Source organism: Orycteropus afer, unplaced genomic scaffold (genome assembly GCF_000298275.1).
Source record: "Orycteropus afer afer isolate SDZICR_OR568_19922 unplaced genomic scaffold, OryAfe1.0 scaffold00086, whole genome shotgun sequence".
Taxonomy (NCBI): Eukaryota; Metazoa; Chordata; class Mammalia; order Tubulidentata; family Orycteropodidae; genus Orycteropus; species Orycteropus afer.
The window spans coordinates 6,770,982-6,791,259 of NW_006921673.1; the positions used below are offsets into that span (position 1 = coordinate 6,770,982).

Sequence of the window (20,278 nt, forward strand, 5' to 3'; positions counted from 1 at the left end):
TCAGGTATTTGTCTTCAATCTCATTAATTCTGTCTTCCGTTGCATCAGTTCTAATCCTTTGCCCTTCCAATGCTTTATCTATTTTTGACAATTTAGTATTAATCTTCTGGATTTCTATCTGTAAATTTAGAATCATTTCTAATTTTTATTTATTTTGTCATTTTGTTCTTGTATTTTCTTCCAAAATTCTTACAGGATTTTTTCTCTGTTTTCTTTGGTCTGTCTCGCAATCCTTTGAAGATACCTAAATATCTTTCTTTTGAATTCCTTATCAGATAATTCAAATGCTGCTTCTTCCTCAGGGATGTGTTCTGGGTCTGTATCCTGTTCCCTTGTTTCTGCCACTTTATCCTGCTCCTTAGTGTAGACTGTGATGATCTGTTGTCTCTGAGGCATCGTGGCGTTGTTGTATTTAGATCTCTGTTAACTCTTTGTGAAGATGAGCCAAGGATGATTCAGGCTCTTCTTGGTGGCTTTTTATCATTGGCCCGTTGGTGGAGAAGATGGTAGTCGCTCTCGCTCAGTAAGTGAAATTGCAGGAGGTTTGGGTGTAGTTGTGTCTTAGGGTGATTGTTAATGTCTCCCACTCAGCTAGACAAAAATTACAATTGAATAATGATCAAAAAACTAACAGCACTTGGACAAAATACACACCATGTAATCACACAGGAACAGTAACCAAAAAAAGAAAAAAGGGATAGAGTAGAACCAAAAAAACAATAAAACCTGCAATATCTGGGGATAGGGCGCTAAGAGAAAAGAGGTAGAGAAGGAGAATAATGAAGAAAAAAGTGGGAAAAATACAAAAAGAAAAGCAAGGAATGAGGTTAACCTCCAGAAAAAAGGGGGGAAAAGTAATTAGATTTAAAAAGTTTTTTTTTTTCCACCAGGAACAGGGAAAGGGAAAAAAGCTGTAAACAAGGACTTGGGAGGGGTAGACTAAAGAATAATAGTAAAAAGGACAAAAGTATTATTAATAATAGTAGTTTTAAAACAGACAAATACAAACAAATTAATCAGAAAAAAGAAAGTGAAAAAAAAAAAATTAAAATAAGAAAAGAGAAAAAAAAATCGGTGGAGGACAGGGCAGGGCAACCAGGCTCCATCTGAACACACAGACTGAGATGGAGTTCCTGTGGACCCAGAAGGTGAGTGGGAGTGAGGGATGGCCGCACCTTCGTTCACCAAGCGGGTGTGAGGTATAAGAGTAACAAGAGGAATGTCATACCTTTTCAGTCGTGCAGGTCTGGAGTGTCCTTGGGGTTGCTGGCAAGTGGAATGTGTTCTTAAGCCCATGGAATCTGGGAGAGTGCTGTCTCTTTAAATATCCTAAATAGTCAAGCCTCTTGTAAACATTCAAAATGGTGGCACCCTCCGGACAGGCAAAAGTCCACAGCTCAGCCCGCCTTTCTCTTCACCTTCTCCGTTTATTCCCCAGCCACCAGAGCAGTTCTCCGTGCAGTCCCTGGCTAGCTGGGCTGATTTTTAGGTTAATTCCCTGGTCCTACGACCACTCGGTACTCTCTAAGCTGTCTGTGCCGTCAGGATCGCTGTCAGATTGCAGCTCCATATGTCTCCATTTTTGGTATTTTCATGCAAATTCTTCTGCTAGTTGGAGTTTAGTCCACTTCTATATCCTTCCCTTCTAGGCTCAGTGGTCCAAGATTACCTTCTGTGTCTGTGTTAATTGGTTTCCCTTTTCTTTGTTGAAGAGGGTTTGTGCAGTCTTTCTGCATAGTCTGCCATCTTACTGGAACTTAACAAACTCATATTTGACTGCATTAAGACAATTCAAAAATGTTAGTTAGTTCAGGAAAGAATTTAGTTCAGAGTTGATAGTGTATGAACACTTGTTTCTCTCTTCCGTAGGATTCCATTGCTGGTTGAATTATGGCACAAGGATAAAATGAGTAAAGATTTACTTCTGGGAGTCGCAAGAATCCAGCTTTCTAACATCTTATCTTCAGAAAAAACGCGCTTTTTAGGTGCTAATGGAGAACAGTGCTGGCGCCAAACTTATAGTGAAAGTGTACCTGTTATAGCAGCACAAGGGTAATGCATTTTGCACAATTGATGTTTCCTTTGCTTTTTATCAGTCTGATGATTTTGATGAACTAACCACAGCTACAATCCTTTCATCTTTTTCTAATCTTCTTCTGTAACCTGTGTGGGGTATATATCCCAGTTTGCTCTCTAGTTTTCTGACACCCTTTACCCTCACTAAGAGTCTGTGTTAATATAATGGTATAGTAGTTACTCAGACTGGTGACTTACTTTTTCACTCTATTCTTAGTAACTTGACAATTTTAAAGTCTGGATCTGTTTTCTTATTTAGTAATTCAAGGTTAAATTTATAATCTGTTTTTACATTATTTTACATTAGATTGTGACTGTTTTTGTACTTGAAAGAATATTTAAACATTTCATCAGATTTAAAGCTTGAGAATGTTAAGGATGTTTGGCAGTCAAAAGCAGTTTTCACATATTTTAGACCGAACAGTATGTTTCCTGAATTGTCTTTTAAAAATTAACAATGAAATTTTAAATTCTGTTTAACATATACCATATGCCTTTACTTTTTTTAAATTGTATAGTTTATTCATTTATTTTTGAATTCATTTATTGAAATATAATTTATGTATAGTGAAATATACAAAAAATGCCTTTTTTTTTGGCAGCGTTCTCTTCCCTCTCCTCCCACCCCTATTAACCAACAAAGAAAGTTTCTTCCATATGTAAATTTTTCCTTGACTTTTTATAACAATGAACTAATATAATATTTGTCCTTCTGAGATTGACTTATTTCATGCATCATAATGTTCTTCAAGTTCATCTCCGTTATGTAGTGTTTTGCAGATTCTACATTATTCTTTAGTGTTACGTAGTATTCCATTGTTTGTATGTAACATAGTTTGGTTATCCATTCTGCTGTTGATGGGGACTGTTCTGGTTACCTAGTGCCGCTCTGACGAATATGTCACAAATGGGATGGCCTTAACAAACAGGAGTTTATTGTCTTACAGCTTGGAGGCTTTAAGTCCAAGTTCAAAGTGTCAGGCTTTAGGGGCTGGGTGAAAGCCCCTCAGCCTTGGGCTTCAGCTCTACTTCCAGCTCCTGGCCCACTGAAGCTAGAGGCTTTTCTTCACTCAGACAGCTGCTGGCTGCTGAGGCTGCCAAGCCCAAGGTTGACAAGTAAAAAGGCATAGTCCTGATGTTACCAAACCACATGGCAAGCCATTAATTCAAGTCCATTGTAAGTCCCCAGATCTGCAGAGCATGGCAGGCTGCTGAACGACGACACAGGTTCCAAGCGTGCCATAAACTAGAGACCATTCCCAAACCTTCTGCTTATATACAGGAAGCAGACTACATACCAGATGCAGCTACTCAGCTGCTCCAGTGGATCCCACCATGGAGTTAATTACCAGTCTCATCATGGGGAATAACTACCTCTAGCTGCCCAGCCACTCAATCAGGCCCAGCCAACTTGACACACAAACTGAACTACCACTGGCACCTAAGTTGTTTCCATCTTTTGGCTATCGTAATTATTGCTGTGATGAACATGAGTGATATATCTATTCTTGTCCTGGCTCTCACTTCTTTGGGCTATATCTAGTAATGGGATTGTTGGGTCAAATGCTATTTCTAATTACACCTTTTTAAGGAATCACCGTACTGCTTTGTACGAAACTTTGGTTGTATCGTTTTACAGTCCCACCAGCAGGTATGAGAGTCTCAATCTCTCCATATCCCCACCAGAATTTGTTATTTTCTGTTTTGTTGTACTTTGCCATTAGTGTTGGGGTGAGATGGTATCTTGTTGTTTTGATTTGTAGCTCTCTGATCATATGCCTTTATTTTTAAGGCATAATTAGAATATGGGAGCTCTGGTAGCATAGTGCGTAAGGCACTTGACTGCTAACCAGAAGCCTGGTGGTTCAAACCTACCAGCCACTCCTCGGAAGGAAGGTTGGGCAATCCTACTTCCGTAGTGATACTGCCTCGGAAACCCAAGGAGGGGTCGCTGTGAGTCGGGGCCGACTCAATGGCAAATAACAACAACAACAACAACAACAACAAGAATATAGAAGGAAATAAGGCTTTTGTAAAAGTCTGAAATCTACAAGTCAGTATTTTTGCTATTTCTTTCCTTATTCCCCATCCATAACTACTTCCAGAGACTGAAGGATTTAGTACAATTTTATTCACTGGGGGATCTGGGAAATAGTTTTTTAGAGAATTACAAATTCTGGTGAACTGAAAATTCTTTCCTCCCAGCTCCTGTTATGAAAATCTCTAAAAATTAGTTTTCTTTTCTGTCTTCATAAATATAATATGAAAATCAAATTATTAATTATTGAAGATTTTTAATATTGTTTGTTCTGAACACTAACTTTTGTTTTCCTGAACTATTGATAAAAAGTTTTAGGAGATTTATCTAAGGGAGTACTTCAGACATGCCCAGATATTTCAGATGTGGTTGTTAGTTGTTGTTAGGTGCCATTGAGTTGTCGCTGACTCATAGCGACGCTATACAACAGTGCAATGAAACACTGCACAGTCATGTGCAGTCCCAAAATACTTGCTATACCTGAGCCCATCGCTGTAGCCAGTGTGTCAATCCGTCTTGTTGAAAGCCTTTCCCTTTTTGTTGACTCTTCACTTTACCAAGCATGATATCCTTCTCCAGCGAATGTTTGCTTCTTACAACATGACCAAAGTAGGTGGCACAAAGTCTGGCCATTCTCGCGTCCAGTGAGCATTCTTGCTGCATTTGCTCCAGGACGGATTTGTTAGTTCTTTTAGCAGTCCATGGTACTTTTGGCATTCTTCTCCAACACCACAATTGAAAAACATCAGCTGTTCTTTGGTCTTCCTTATTCATTGTCCATATGGGGGAAATGAAAATACCATGGCTTGTGTCAGGTGCACTTGTCTTCAAGGAGATATCTTTGGTCTTCAGTACTTGAAAGACATCTTTTGCAGGCAATTTGCCCAAAGCTATATGTCATCTGATATCTTGACTGCTGCTTACATTGGTGTTGATTGTAGAACCAAGTAATATGAAATCTTACAACTTTGATCTCTCCTCCATTTATCATGCTTACTGGTCCAGTTGTGAGGATTTTTGTTTTCTTTTTATTGAGGTGTAATCCATACTGCAGACTATAGTCTTCAGTTTTCATCAGTAAGTGTTCTGAGTCATCCTCACTTTTCCGCAAGAATGGTTGTGTCATCAGTGTGTCACAGTTTGTTAATGAGTTTTCCTCCAATCCTGATGCCATATTCTTCTTCATATAATCCAGCTTCTCAGATTATTTGCTTAGCAGATTGGATAAGTATGGTGAAAGGATACAACCCTGACACTCACCCTTCTTGATTTTAAACCATGCAGTGTTCCCTTGTTCTGTTTGAATGAGAGCCTCCTTGTCTATGTATAGGTTTCTCATGAGCACAACTTAGTGTTCTGGAAATTCTGTTCTTCTCAATGTTAACCATAATTTGTTATGACCCACACAATTGAATGCTTTTGCATAGTCAGTAAACCACAAGTAGACATCTTACTGGTATTCTTTGCTTTGAACCAAAATCCATATGACATCAGCAATGATGCCCTTCGTTCCACAGCCTCTCCTGAATCCAGCTTGCATTTCTGGAAGTTTTCTGTCAATATACTGCTGCACCTGTTTTTGAATTATTTTCAGTAAGATTTTACTTGCATGAGATGTTAATGATAGTGTTCAATAATTTCCACATTCTGTGGGATTACCTTTCTTTGGAAATATGGATCTCTTCCATTCAGTTGGCCAAGTAACTGTCTTCCAAATCTCCTGGCATCGTCGGGTGAGTGCCTTCAGTGCGACATCCGGTCATTGAAACATCTCAGTGGGTATTCCGTCAATTCTGAGCCTTGTTTTTCACCAGTTCTTTGAATGCAGCTTCAACTTTTTCCTTCAGTACCATTGGTTCTTAATCATATATATGCCACCTCCTGAAATGGATGAACATTGACCACTTCTTTTTGCTACAGTGACTCTGTGTATTCCTTCCATCTTCTTTTGATGTTTCCTGCATTATTCAATATATTGCCCATGGAATCTTTCAATATTTTAATTCGAGGCTTAAATTTTTTCCTTAGTTCTTTCAGCTTGAGAAATACTGAGCATGTTCTTCTCTTTTGGCTTCCCAACTCCATTCCTTTGTACGTACATTTCGTTATAATAATTGACTTTGTCTGCTTGAGTTGCTCTTTGAAATCTTCTGTTCAGCTCTTTTATCTTGTCATTTCTTCCATTTGCTTTAACTACTCTTTGTTGAAAAGTAAGTTTCAGTCTCTTCTGGCATCCATTTTGGTCTTCTCTTGCTTTCCTGTCTTTTTAATGACCTCTTGCTTTCTTCATGGATGATGTTCCTGATGTCATCCCACAATTCCTCTGGTTTTGGGTCAGTGGAGTTCAATGCCTCAAATCTATTCTGTAGATGCTCTCTAAATTCAGGAGGGATATAATCAAGGTCAGGTTTTGGCTGTCATGGACCGCTTTTAATTGCCTTCAGCTTCAGCTTTAACTTGCATATGAGCAGTTGATGGTCTGTTCCACAGTCAGCTCGTGGCCTTGTTTTGGCTGAAGATATTGAGCTTCTCCATCCTCTCTTGCCACAGAGTCAGTGTCACTTCTGTGTACCTTATCTGGTGAAGTCCATGTGTATAGCCATCTCTTGTGTTGTTGGAAAAAAGATATTTGCAACGAATAAGTCATTGGTCTTGTAAAATTCTATCATGCGATCTCCAGCGTCATTTCTGTCACCAAGGCTGTATTTTCCAACTACCGGTGATTCTTCTTTTTCCAATTTTTGCATTCCAATTACTGGTGATAATCAGCATATCTTGATTGTATGTTCAGTCAGTTTTAGACTGCAGAAGTTGGTAAAAATCTTCAATTTCTTCATCTTTAGCTTTGGTGGTCCTGTATAAATTTGAATAAATAATAGTAGTATTAACTGGGCTTCCTTCCAAACCAAACTCACTGCCGTCGAGTCGGACCTGGCCCATAGCAACCCCTCCTTGGGTTTCCAAGGCAGTATCACTATGGAAGCAGATTGCCCAGCCTTCCTTTTGAGTAGCGGCTGGTGGGTTTGAACCACCAGCCTTGTGGTCAGCAGTCACATGCCTTAGGCACTATGCCACCAGAGCTCGTTGGGCTTCCTTATAAACAAACAAACAAACAAAAAACCTAACTCACTGCTATTGAGTCAGATCCGAAGCATAGTGACCCTTCCTTGGGTTTCCGAGGTGGCATCACTATGAGAGTAGATTGCCCAACCTTCCTTCCAAGGAGTGGCTGGCTGATGGGTTTGAACTGCCAGCCTGCTAGTTAGCAGTCAGATGCCTTAGGGCTTTCCTTATAGGTGCATGGATATGATCCTATCACTGACAGCATTGTACTTCAGGATAGATCTTGAATCATTCTTTGTGATGATGAATTCCACACCATTCCTCTTCATTTTATCATTCCCAGCATAGTAGGTCATATGCTTGTCTGATTCAAAATGGCCAATACTGGACCATTTTAGCTAACTAACACCTAAAGTATTAATCTTTATTTGTTGCATTTCACTTTTGACAACTTCCAGTTTTCCTTGATTCATACATTATAAATTCTATGTTCTGATTAGAAATGAGTAGCTGTATCTTCTTATTTTAAGTTGTGGCGCATCAGCAAGTAAAATTCTTAGAAGTGTTACTCCATCTAAGTCACTAAAGTCGACTCTACTTTGAGAAGGTAGCTCTTTCCAAGTCTTATTTTGAGTGTCTTCTAACCTGAGGAGCTCATCTCTGGCACTGTATTAGGCAGTGCTTTGCTGCTATCCATAAAGTTTTCCCTGGCCAGGTTTTTCAGAAGTAGATCCCAGTAGTCTTAGTCTGGAATCTCTACTGAAACCTATCCATCATCATGGGTGATATTGTTGGTATTTTAAATACTGGTGGCACAGCTTCTAGCATTACAGCAACCCAGAAGCTACCACAATATGACAAACTGATAAGGCAAGTGGTGGTTATCAAATGTATTTTACTGCATATAATCATTAGTATATTTTACAAGCATTAAAAATCATAATTTTATGTTAATATTCATGATGTGAGAAAATGCTCCTGATACAAGTAGGAGAAAAGGGTGAAATTATATTATTTTAACATGAAGATGTACATTTGCATCAACATATACTCGACAGCAGTGACTTTGGGTTTTTTTTTTTAATACATAAAACAGAGATAAATAAAAATTAGCAGTGATTACCTGTGGCAGTGAGATTTTCTATTTCTCCGTCATATTTTTCAGATTCTTCAAATAATCTATAGCTGCTTATGTCATTTTGTGGTAAATATTGGTATGTACTTTCTAAGTTTTTGTGTTCATAAATTAAATCATGTATATGGAAGGTTGTGAAGCCTGTATAACAAATTGTTGCAATTTTAGCAGCAAGAATTTTAGATATAAGAAGTGTTGTCTATTTCTCAATACTATGGCATGGTGTAAATAAAAAGAAAAATAACGTAAAAATATTTCCATGAATTTTAAGATATTTCTGATTTCATTTATAGGTCAAATAACAGAATAGTTGATCTTTCTTACACAATGACTCTAGAAGATTATGGGCTAATAAAAATGCGTGAGATTTTTGTCTCTGAGTCATCTCAGGTAAGTATAATTGAATGTCATAAAAGTATTCTTGAAAAGAAATCTAACAGGGATATATATGTGTGTGAGTGTGCCTGTTTAAATATGTTTACTTATTCATATCTTAGGGTTTGTCAGCCCTACCACAGAAGCCGTCATCTCTTCCTCCAGCACTTTGCCCTTCAGAAATCCCTACAGAACCTCGTGAAACCTTAGAATACAAAGCAGCACTTGAGCTAGAAATGTGGAAAGAAATGCAAGAGGACATTTTTGAAAATCAGGTTATCTTTTAAATGTTACTTGGAAAATCTATTTTTGGCTGCTTAGTAAATATGTTGTTCTGCATAGCAGGCTTTTTTTTTCTCTTTGTTCCATGGTTACCCTATTTCCTTTGAATGTCAAGAATGTCTTACTCTTAAAAATTATAAGAATAAAAACAATACTTGAAATGTGACAGCTTGGCAGAAGACACTTGGAAAGATTTCCATTCTTAAGCAGAATTAGGAGTGAGAGGTAAAAGTCTAGAAATTTCTTTTTAAAATTTTTATTTATTTATGTTTTGTTGAGAATATGCATAGCAAAATATTCACCAATTCAACAGTCTTTACATGTACAATTTAGTGACACTGATTACATTCTTTGAGTTGTGCAACCATTCCCGCCTTCCTTTTCTGAATTATTCCTCCCCATTAACATAAACTCACTGCCTCCTAAGGTTCCTATCTAATCTTTCTAGTTGCTGTTACCAATTTGATCTCATATAAGTAGATCTTAAAAGATCATAATACTCAAGGCAGGCCTTTTCTACTAGTTAAGCTAAGGTATTATTTTAAGAAGATTTCAGGGGATACTTTTGTTTGAAGGTTTAAAGATTATTTCTAAAATAAAAGATTAGTTTTAGGGGTTCATCTATTCTCCATGGCTGTAGAAAGTGTGGAGTCTGTGAAAATTTGAAATTCTCTTCTACAATTTCCTCTTTTTGATCACGATTCTCCTATGGAATCTTTGATCAAAATGTTCAGAAACGGTAGCCAGGCACTCCAGTTCTTCTGGTCTCATGGCAAAGAAGGCAGTTGTTCATGGAGGCAATTAGTCACACATTCTGTATCCTCCTCCTATTCTTGACTCTCCTTCCTCTGCGGCTCCAGGTGAATAGTGACTAATTAATGTACCCTGGATGACTCCTTAAAGGTTTTAAGAGGTAGAGCAGAAGCATTAAACATGTTTTTAGCCTAGTAAACTAGAATGTCCCATGAAATCATGACCCTAAACCTCCAAAGCAAGGAACCAAATCCTATGAGATACTTGCTTGTACATAAGTAGCCTCAGCAGCTACTTTTTTTTTTTTTTTTTTTTAGGTCATTGTTGTAAACATATCTATTACACAACTTTTGCCAATTAAACTTTTTATAGGTGTAAACTTATTGACAGCAATTACAATAATTAGCTGTGCAGTCCTACTCTAAATAAGTGCAACTTTTTCGTCACTATTAACTCCCATTTTTCCCCCCCTTCCTTCCTCTGTAACCAGTAATAAACTTTGCTCTCTGTACATTTGCTTATTCTTATCTTTTTGTTTAAGTGAGGTCACTCAAATTTGTCCTTTTGTAATTGGCTTATTTTACGCAGCATGTCTTCAAGCTCCATCCATATGCTGTCAAGTCTTTTGTGTATATACCTAGGAGTAGAATTGCTGAGTCATATGGTAGTTCTATTTTTAGTTTTTTGAGGAACTGTTATACTTTTTTTTCTGCACAGCTGTACCATTTTGCTTTTAAGGGATAGGAGTTCCAATTTTCCCACATCCTTGCCAATATATGTTATTTTCTGTTTAATCTTAGCCATCCTAATGAGAGAGTAAAATGGTATCTTGTGATTTTGATTTGCGTCTCTCTGATGGCTTATGACACAGAGCATCTATTCATGTATTTGGTGGCCATTTGAATGTCCTCTTTGCTGAAATATGAAGGTTTCTTTTAATTTCAGGTCCTCAATTAGCAGCATACTGTGCTGAAATTTGGCATCATCAGTCTCCAAACAAGAGTTAGAAAACGGAGCTCACTTTTAGCTTTATAAAGCTCTAACAATTCCCCTGCCGTTGAGTTGATTCTAACTAATACAGACTCTTTAGGAGAGAGAGGGTTACTAAAGCTGTAAATCTCTACAGAAATAGTCTGCTTAATCTTTTTCCCATAGAGCAGCTAGTAGGTCCAAACCACTGACCTTTTTTTTTTTTTTAATTGTCATTTGGGTGAATGTTTACAGAGCAAATTCACTTTCCATACAGCAGTTCACACACACTTTGTCTCATGACATTGACTACAATTTACCACAATGCATTAGCTCTCCTCCCAGTTCCTCCCCATAGTTACCTCTTCCTGTGTCTATACCTCAATGCACTCCTGCCCCCTGAGCTGTCTCCTTGTGCATAAACAGCCCTTCTTTCTCCCATAATTGTTCTCTCCAAGGAGTGTATCTACCTCAGGTAAATGTTTACCTCATATGCCTGTCAAACCACTGACCTTTTGGTTAGCAGCCAAATGTTTTAACCACTGTGCTACCAGACCTCCTTAGCTTTGTGCTCTCCTAAGTTATATGGCTATTACTTGCCTCAGACATGCTGTTTCTTTCTAAAAGAATAAGATGGAATTCCTGAAGGAATCATCTTATCAATGATCAGTATTAATTATTTAACTAAAAATAACTGATTAGCTTATTTGAAATATTTGAATTTTTATTTTGACTTTGTTTTTCTGCCTTTTGTAGCTAAAACAGAAAGAACTGATTCATATGCAAGCTCTTGCAGAGGAGTGGAAGAAAAGGGACCGAGAGAGAGAATCATTAGTAAAGAAAAAGGTAATAACTTAAGTAGAAAATTGAAAGGGAGGAAAGAAGAGTATTAATGATAGTAATGTTTATATGAATTAAAGAAAATCTCTGGAAAGATAAGCTAATTATTATACTTATGTTAGCATGGAGGAAGTGAATGGGTCAGGGGTATGAGAGGCTTTTCACTGTAAGCTGTTTTATGAACTATGCAAAAATATTACTATTCAAAAAATGTATAAATACAAATAATATGTTCTAGAGAAAAAGCCAGTGCGAAAAAGGTCACGGAGGCAGCATCTTCTGACCTCCTCTAACTTCACAAGAGAAAGACAGAATCACCATCAGCAGCCCAAGGTTTATTCCTATGAGGCCAGACATGCTGCCATCCTCCAGCCTGTTTACCAACTTTGACACCAACCGTCCCTCCCACAGTACTCACTACTTCTCTGCTGGGTTTGATAATTCATTGCAGTGGCCACACAGAACTCACAGGCAATGCTCATGATCATGGGGTTTATTAGGACAGTAACAGGCTACAATTCAGGTTCAGGAACATGCTCAGGATGCAACTCTTTGATCAGGACAGTCTCCCCTCTGCTGGGCCCTCAGACATTCCTTTCTGGCTCTTGGCCTCTCGTCCTGGCCTCTGCTTTTGTAGGGTAAGTAAGCCTGCCACTCTGTCTCATGCCTCTTGGTTCCACTGCCACCGTCTCTTCGCCAGTAGGGGCGTCCCGCCACTGGGGCATCCTGCCGCCAGGGAGTCTCAGCCCAGAGGTCTAGTGCAGGGATCTTTGGTCCAAGGATATGCACCACTTTACCTCCAGCTCTTCCCTCTTGATGGCAGTGAGATTTCCCCCTCTGCCTCTAGGAGGGCTCATTCTAATCCTGGCAGAGTGACAAAACTAACCAATCCTAACATCAGAGTTCTACACACCTTATTTGCGTGGTCCTATCCAGTCATCTGGGAGCTCTGGTGGCATAATGCCTAAGGCATTTGACTGCTAACGAGAAGGCTGCTGGTTCAAACCCACCAGCTACTCTTTGGAGGGAAGGTTGGGCAGTCTACTTCCATAGTGATACTGCTTTGGAAATCCAAGGAGGGATTGCTATGAGTCAGATCCAGCTCATGGCAGTGGGTTATCAGTAATCCAGGAGCTCTGGTGGCATAGTGCCTAAGGCATTTGACTGTTAACCAGAAGGCTAGTGGTTCAAACCTGCAAGCCACTCCTTAGAAGGAAGGTTGGGCAACCTACTTCCGTAGTGATACTGCCTTGGAAACCCAAGGAGGGGTCATTATGAGTTGGGTCCAACTCAATGGCAGTGGGTTTTTTTTTAATCCAGTAATCCTGTGGAAGTTACAAAGACTAGGCTAGAAAAGCCATACCGAGTAATTCACTGCACTGCAGCCAGCCTCTGTATGAAAAAGAAAATAGCACAGTTAAGTGTATATATTTATCTATATATCTGTAAATTACTTTGTAATCTGTAAACAAAGAAACGAACAAGCCAGCCAACCAGCCTCCAAAACTTTTGAGGTATTTTTAATAATTAAATAACGAAATAAATCACATCTTTAAAAATGGTAACATTGAAGGAGCCTTGGTGGTGCAATGGTTAAGTGCTTGCTTGGCTGCTAACCAAAAGACTGGCATTGAACCTACCCCATGGCTCCTTGTGAGAAAAACCCTGGCAGTCTGCTCCCACAAAGATTACAACCTAGGAAACCCTGTGGGGCACTTCTGCTCTGTCACATGGGTTTGCCGTGTGTCAAAATTCACTCAACAACACCCAGCAACAAGAAGTCATGTGTAAAACAATAGACTGAAAATGATAATATGAGGTCATCTGATCTTACTACAGAAAGCAAATACTAGTTTGTATTGTCCCTGATGAAATGTCTACTCTCATTGTTATCTTTTGTCCTCGATATGTAATATGTACATGTTTTGTTCTTCCTTTTTCCTGGTTTTTAAGACTTTTTCTTTACCACTGTTTTTTAGCAACATGATTATGTTGTGATTTGTGTGGTTTGTGTATACTTATGTGTGTATGAATGTGTGTGTGTTTATCCTGCTTGGATTCTTTGAACTTCTTGCATCTTTGAGTTTATAGTTGCTAAAGGGGCAAGGAGACCACATCTTCTGACCTCCTCTAACCCCACAAGAGGAAGACAGAATCACCATCAGTACCCCAGCGCCTATTCCTGCAAGGCCAGACATGTTGCCTCCCTCCAGCCCTTTCACCAACCCTGACACCAACCTTTCCTCCTGTAGCACTCACCACCTTTCTGCTGGGTTCGATAATTCACTGCATTGGCCACACAGAACTCACAGATTATGGGGTTTGTTAGGGAAGCACCAGGTTACAATTCACGTTCAGGAAAAACACTCATTCTGTCTCAGCCAACAGTCTCTCACAGTCTCTCTCCCAGCAGTGCGTGTCTCTCTCAGCAATGCATATTTCTTGTGACTCTTTCCCAGCAGCATGTGTCTCTCAGGAGTACGTGTCTCTCAGGAGCGTGTTTCTCTTGGGAGCACATTTTTCTCAGCAGCATGTCCTTCTCAGCCAGCAGTCAGAGAGAGAGTTCTGCCTCTAGGAGGCCTCATTTTGAGCCTGGCAGAGTGGCCAAACTAGCCAATCATAACATCAGAATTCTAAGCACCTGAAAGAGAGAGACCCTCGCAGAACATTGCTTTATGCCACTCCCAACAGAGATGCCCTAGGTGGATAACTTTTACAGTCAGGATCTCCTCAGTTGCTCACAGCAAATTCCACCACAGAGTTTACAAAGACTTATGGCTAGAAAAGCCATACCAGGTAATTTACTATACTGCAATAGTTTTCATCAACTTTGGAACATTTGGGCTATTACACCTTCTATTTTCTGTTTATTTTTCTCCTCTCATTCTTAAATTTCAGCTTACATATATGTTGATGTTGTCCCCTAGTTAACTGTCATTTTGCAAGATATTTTTTTCTTGTTGTGTTTCATTTTGCATAGTTTCTATTGCTGTGACTTCAGGTTTGCTGATCTTTTCTTCTAAAGGGTCTAATTTGTCATTAATCCCATACAGCATTCTTGTCATTTCAGCTTCTTAAATTTTCATCTCTAGAAGGTCTACTTGAGTTTTTTTTTTTTTAAGTAATTTTCACTTTCTCTTTATCATGTTCATGTTTCCTCTGTTTTCTTGAATATCTCGGACATATTTATAATAGTTTATCTGGTAGTTCCATCATCTTTGTCATTTCTGGGTCAGCTCTTCAAACTGAAGGTATTGCCTAGTTAATAGGTCATCAATTCAAAATGAAATGGTGAACTGTTCTATAGCGTAGATAGATTATGTCAGGTTGTTGTTGTATGCTGTCAAATAGATTCAGAGTTACAGCAACCATATATGAGAGAGTGTTGTTGTAGTTGTTGTTATGTGCCGTCGAGTTGCCTCTGACTCATAGCAACCCTGTGCACAGCAGAATGAGACACTGCCCGGTCCTGTGCCAGCTCCATGATCCCCGCTATACTTGACCTCATAGCCACAGCCACTGTGTCAATCCATCCCGTTGGTGGCCTTCGCTCTCTCGTTGACCCTCCACTTTACCAAGCATGACATCATTCTCCAGGGAATGGTCCCTTCTGACAACATGACCAAAGTAGGTGGGACAAAGTATGGGCATTCTTGCTTCTAAGGAGCATTCTGGCTGCACTTCCTCCAGGAAAGATTTGTTAGTTCTCTTAGCCATCCATGGTACTGTCAGCATTCTTTGCCAGCATCACAACTCAAAAGCATCAATTCTTCTTCGGTCTTCTTTATTCATTGTCCAGCTCTCACATGTATATGAGGCAATTGAAAATACCATGGCTTGTGTCAGGTGCCACCTTAGTCTTCAAGGAGATGTCTCTGCTCCTCGGCACTTGAATGAAGTCCCTTCCAGCCGATGTGCCCAGTGCTTTATGTTGTCTAGTGTTCTGACTGCTGCTTCAATTGGTGTCAATTGTAGAACCAAGCAATGTGAATTCTTTGACAACTTCAATCTTATCTCCATTTATCATGATGCTGCTTATAGATTCAGTTGTAAGAATTTTCGTTTTCTTTATATTGAGATGTAATCCATACTGCACACTGTATTCTTCAATCTTCATCAGGAAGTGCTTCAAAACATCCTCATTTTCAGCAAGCAAAATTATGTCGTCAGCGTTATCAGAGGTTGTTAATGAGCCTTCCTCCAATCCTGATGCCACATTCTTCTTCATATAATCTAGCGTCTTGGATTATTTGCTTAGCATATAGATTGAATAAGTATGGGGAAAGGATACAACCCTGACACACTCCCTTCTTGATTTTGAACCATGTAGTGTCCCCTTGTTCTGTTCAAATGACAACCTTCTGGTCTGTGTACAGGTTGCTCACGAGTACAATTAAGTGTTCTGGAATTCCATTCTTCTCAATATTATCCACAATATGTCATGATCCACATTATCAAATGCTTTTGCATAGTCCATAAAACACGAGTAAACATCTTTCTGGTATTCTTTGCTTTGAGCCAAGATCCATCTGATATCAGCAATAGTATCCCTTGTTCTGCATCCTCTTCTGAATCCAGCCTGCACCTCTGGACAATATGACAGAGTACAACTGTCCATTAGGTGTCCCTGGGCTATTGTCTTTACAAAAGCAGGTCTTTTCTACCCTGGAACCACTGGTGGTTTGAGTTGCCAACCTTTTGTTTAGCAGAGAAGTGCTTAATCATTGTACCACCGGGACTCCTTAATCAATTTAGAAGTCAAGTATTTCTAATATTAAATTAGTTTAACTCACATGGTGTGCACTGGTGGCATAGTGCCTAAGGCATTTGACTGCTAACCAGAAGGTTGGTGGTTCAAACCAACCAGCCACTCCTTGGAAGGAAGACTGGGGAATCTACTTCTGTAGAGATACTGCCTTGGAAACCCAAGGAGGGGTCGCTATGAATTGGATCTGTCTCAGTAGTAGTGAATTTGGTTTTTTGGTTTAGTGTGCATCTAAAAATGTATATTACTATAGTTGATTTGGTTTTTATAATCCGTCATTTACCCTATTTTGATTATCTTTTGAGGCCATTTGGAGGATTTTGTTGTTGTTGTTGTTGTTACCTAAAAAAGAGTGGATTATTTATCTGGAGAATCTTCCAATTGATAAAATAATGCATCTTCTTGAATTATACATAAACTTTTTTCCAAATAAATGAAGCTTAATAAAACCAAACTTACTGCCATTGAGTTGGATCTGACTCATAGTGACCCCTCCTTGGGTTTCTGAGGCAGTATCACTACTACGTAGATTACCAAATTTTCCTTCTGAGGAGTGGCTGTTGGGTTTGAACCACCACCAGCCTTCTGGTTAGCAGTCAACTGCCTTAGGCACTACGCTACCAGAGCTCCCAAAGTGAAGTTTACATAACCTTAAAGTAGATATTATATCACTGATTTGTGGCTTTTGGGGTGAAGTAAAATACTGGCAACTAAACCAAGCCTTACTTCTGGAAACCAATGTATGGGTAAGTTTTTTTCTCTTTTTTAATGACTTGGATGTACTGATGATTTTGCAAAACCAGTAACTTTTAACTAATGAATTTGTGTTAAACTAGTTTGTGATCACAATATTCAGGTTCCTTTAGTGGCCTCTGGAGCAGCTGAGATAATGATTATTCTGCCTTCCATATGACTGCCCATCAGATAGCTGAAGATAGTTACTATACAGGCACAAAGAAGGAAGACATCAGTTCTACATATGGATATTAGGAAATGTTTCATAATTAAGTTCACTTTGATGAAGATGAGTAGATATTGCCAGGTGGACCCAAAGGGCATTCTAAACAGAGAAGAAATATGGTATGAGATGTTTATAGGGTCCATAGTCTTGTATTTTATTTTGAGGAATTTAGACTTAATCCTGTAGATGTTGATGTTCTCAGTCAGAGTTCCTTGAGAAACTTAAGCTCTAATGTACAAGGCATCCATTGTTTGTAATGAATTAACTTTCTCCTATGCATCTGGAATAGTACAAGTTCCTTACCAAATAGAGAAGATAATCACTCAAATAATTTTATGTGTTCTGTGGTTCAGATGACAAACCCTGTCTGAGAAAGGTAGAAATTGAGGAACTTTTTATTTTAATGACGATTTTTATGTAAAGGAATAAGGTAATCAGATTGTGATTTTTTTAACAATAATTATGATGGATAGGAGCTCTGTTGGCGTAGTGCCTAAGGATGTGACTGTCAACCAGAAGCCTGGCAGTTCAAGCCCACCAGCAACTCCTCATGAGGAGGATAGGGTAATCTACTTCCATAGTGATAGCGCCTCAGAAACCCAAGGTGGGGTCGACGGCAGTGAGTTTGGTTTTATAGTTTTATAGCAGGTGGAATAAAGGAATGTGAAGCTAAGGACAGGGATAACATGATCTGTGTGAAAGAAAATGAAAGCCAAACTAAAAGTAGGAGTAAGATTATGTAGAAAAAGGCAGTTTTGATTATAAGGAGGTTCAAGATCTCAAAACTTGAGGAGCCCTCAGTGCTGCCCTATTATCTTACTGCTTTCCCTAGTCAATTCATTTTCTCACTTTTCAAGATAATTAATTCATAATTTTTCTTACCAAATAATCTTCTTTCAACCTCTTACTTTGATATTTCCCTTTCTAAGATAATTCCTTTACTTGGCTTCCATTACTATGTTCTCCTGGTATTTAGTTCTCTTCAATTCGTCGCTCTTTCTGAACTTTTACACTAGATCCTCCTCTTCATTCTCATCTCTTAATTCTGGCTTTATTGGCTTGTCCCAGGGCCCAGTCCTTGAATCTCTTCTTTTCTTGAGTCATTCCTTAGCCGGTCTTATCACTCCCTTGGCATTGTATCAAATGATACATCAAATTATATATATTATATATATCAAGTAGAAGTATAATAGATTATTTCTTTTTGATGTGTGTGTATGTGTGTGTGTGTGTGTGTTTCCTATGAGTCAGAGGACATACATACATATATGTATGTAAGAGCTCTGGTTATATAATGGTCATCTGGCTGCTAACCAGAAGATCAGCGGTTCAAACCCACCAGCGGCTCCATGGAAGGAAGATGGGGTAATCTACTTCTGTAAAGCTTTAAAGCTTCAAAAACCCAATGGGGGTTACTATGAGTTGGAATTGAATCGATGGCAGTGAGTTTTGTTTTTTTTTTTTTAATATGTGTGTATGTATGTATATATGATGCATGTCTATCTTTATTCATCCCTGATATTTTACCTGAACTCTACTCTTGGTTCTTTAGCTGCCCACTCTACACTGCCACTTGTCTGTGTAGTACACATTTCCATCATAACACATCTAAAACCAAATTCTTTATCTCCATCCTCTGTAAATTTGCTTATACTGAGTCTTCATCTTAATAAAGGTTACTGCATTTTACTCATTTGTTTAGGCTACAAGCTAACTCTTCTTGGATCCTCTTTGATTCTATATCTAACTCAGTAGCAATCTTGTTCACTGCACATTCAAAATATATCCAGGAAATTAACCGCTTTCCACTACCTCTACTGCTACTCCCCTACTTTAAACCATCATAATATCTCTTAAAAACAACTATAATTACTTCTTAACTTGGTATCTCTCTTACATTCATGGCCTCTGTAGCTTTTTAGTATTCATACTAGCCAAAAATGAGACTTTTAAAATATAAGTCAAATTATATAGATCATATACTCCCCTCCTCAAAATCCATCATACTCCTTAGCAAACTTAAAATAAAACCCAGAGTTCTTACCTGGACAGCAGGGCTTTACATGATCTGTTTTCTGACTTGCTTTTTTACCTCATCTTCTGTCAGCCTTCTGGTCACTTAGTTTGCTCCAAGCACATTGACCTCCTTCCTTATGGTGGTTTCTCAGTCATGCTAAGCCACCTATCTGTTAAGCAACACTCTTCTTCCAGAGCTGCTTTTTGTGTGTCTGCTCAGAGTAATGTCAGTGAAGCCTTCTCTGACCATCATATCCACAATAGTGTTCCTCTGCCCTCTCCTCAAGAATGACCTGACTACCACAAGACAAAGATAGACTTGGAAGATGGAAGAGGCCAGCTACTTCTCAAAGAATTGGCCAGTGAAAACCTTATAAATAGCAGTGAAACACTGTCTTGTACATTACTGGAAAACTGTATGAATAGCACTGAAACATTGTCTGATACAGCCTGTCAGGTCGAAGGCATTCAAAATAAGACTGGGGAAGAGGTGACTCCTTTAAGTAGAGTGGACCTTAATCACATGGTTTGAGTAAAGCTTTAGGGACCTCGGTTTGCTGATGGAACATGACTCAAAATGGGAAGAAATAGCTGCAAACATCCATTAATAATCAGAACGTGGAATGTACGAAGTATGAGTCTAGGAAAATTGGAAGTTGTCAAAAATGAAATGGGACGCAAAATGACCAAAATCCTAGGCATTAGTAAGCTGAAATGGACTGGTTTTGGCCATTTTGAATCAGGTAATCATATGATCTATGCCTGGAATGGCAAATTGAAGAGGGATGGTGTGGTGTTCATCATCACAAAGAGTGGTTCAAGACCTATCCCAAAGTACAATGCTGTCAGTGGTAGGATAATATCCATATGCCTACAAGGAAGACCAGGAGCTCTGGTAGCATAGTGCCTAAGGCACTTGACGGCTAACCAGAAGGCTGGCGGTTCAAACCCCCCAGCCACTCCTCAGAAGGAAGGTTGGGCAATCCTACTTCCGTAGTGATACTG

At 39.0% G+C, this 20,278-nt stretch overlaps 1 protein-coding gene across 1 annotated transcript in view; it reads left to right on the forward strand.

Annotated features, from left to right (window-relative positions):
• Positions 1–20,278, forward strand: part of CEP120 (centrosomal protein 120) — a 145,784-nt gene that overhangs the window by 74,022 nt on the left and 51,484 nt on the right. Inside the window, exons 11-14 of the mRNA XM_007942245.1 lie at positions 1,870–2,052; positions 8,606–8,702; positions 8,810–8,962; positions 11,448–11,537. Coding sequence (XP_007940436.1) covers positions 1,870–2,052; positions 8,606–8,702; positions 8,810–8,962; positions 11,448–11,537 — 523 coding nt within the window. The remainder of the gene's footprint in view (positions 1–1,869; positions 2,053–8,605; positions 8,703–8,809; positions 8,963–11,447; positions 11,538–20,278) is intronic.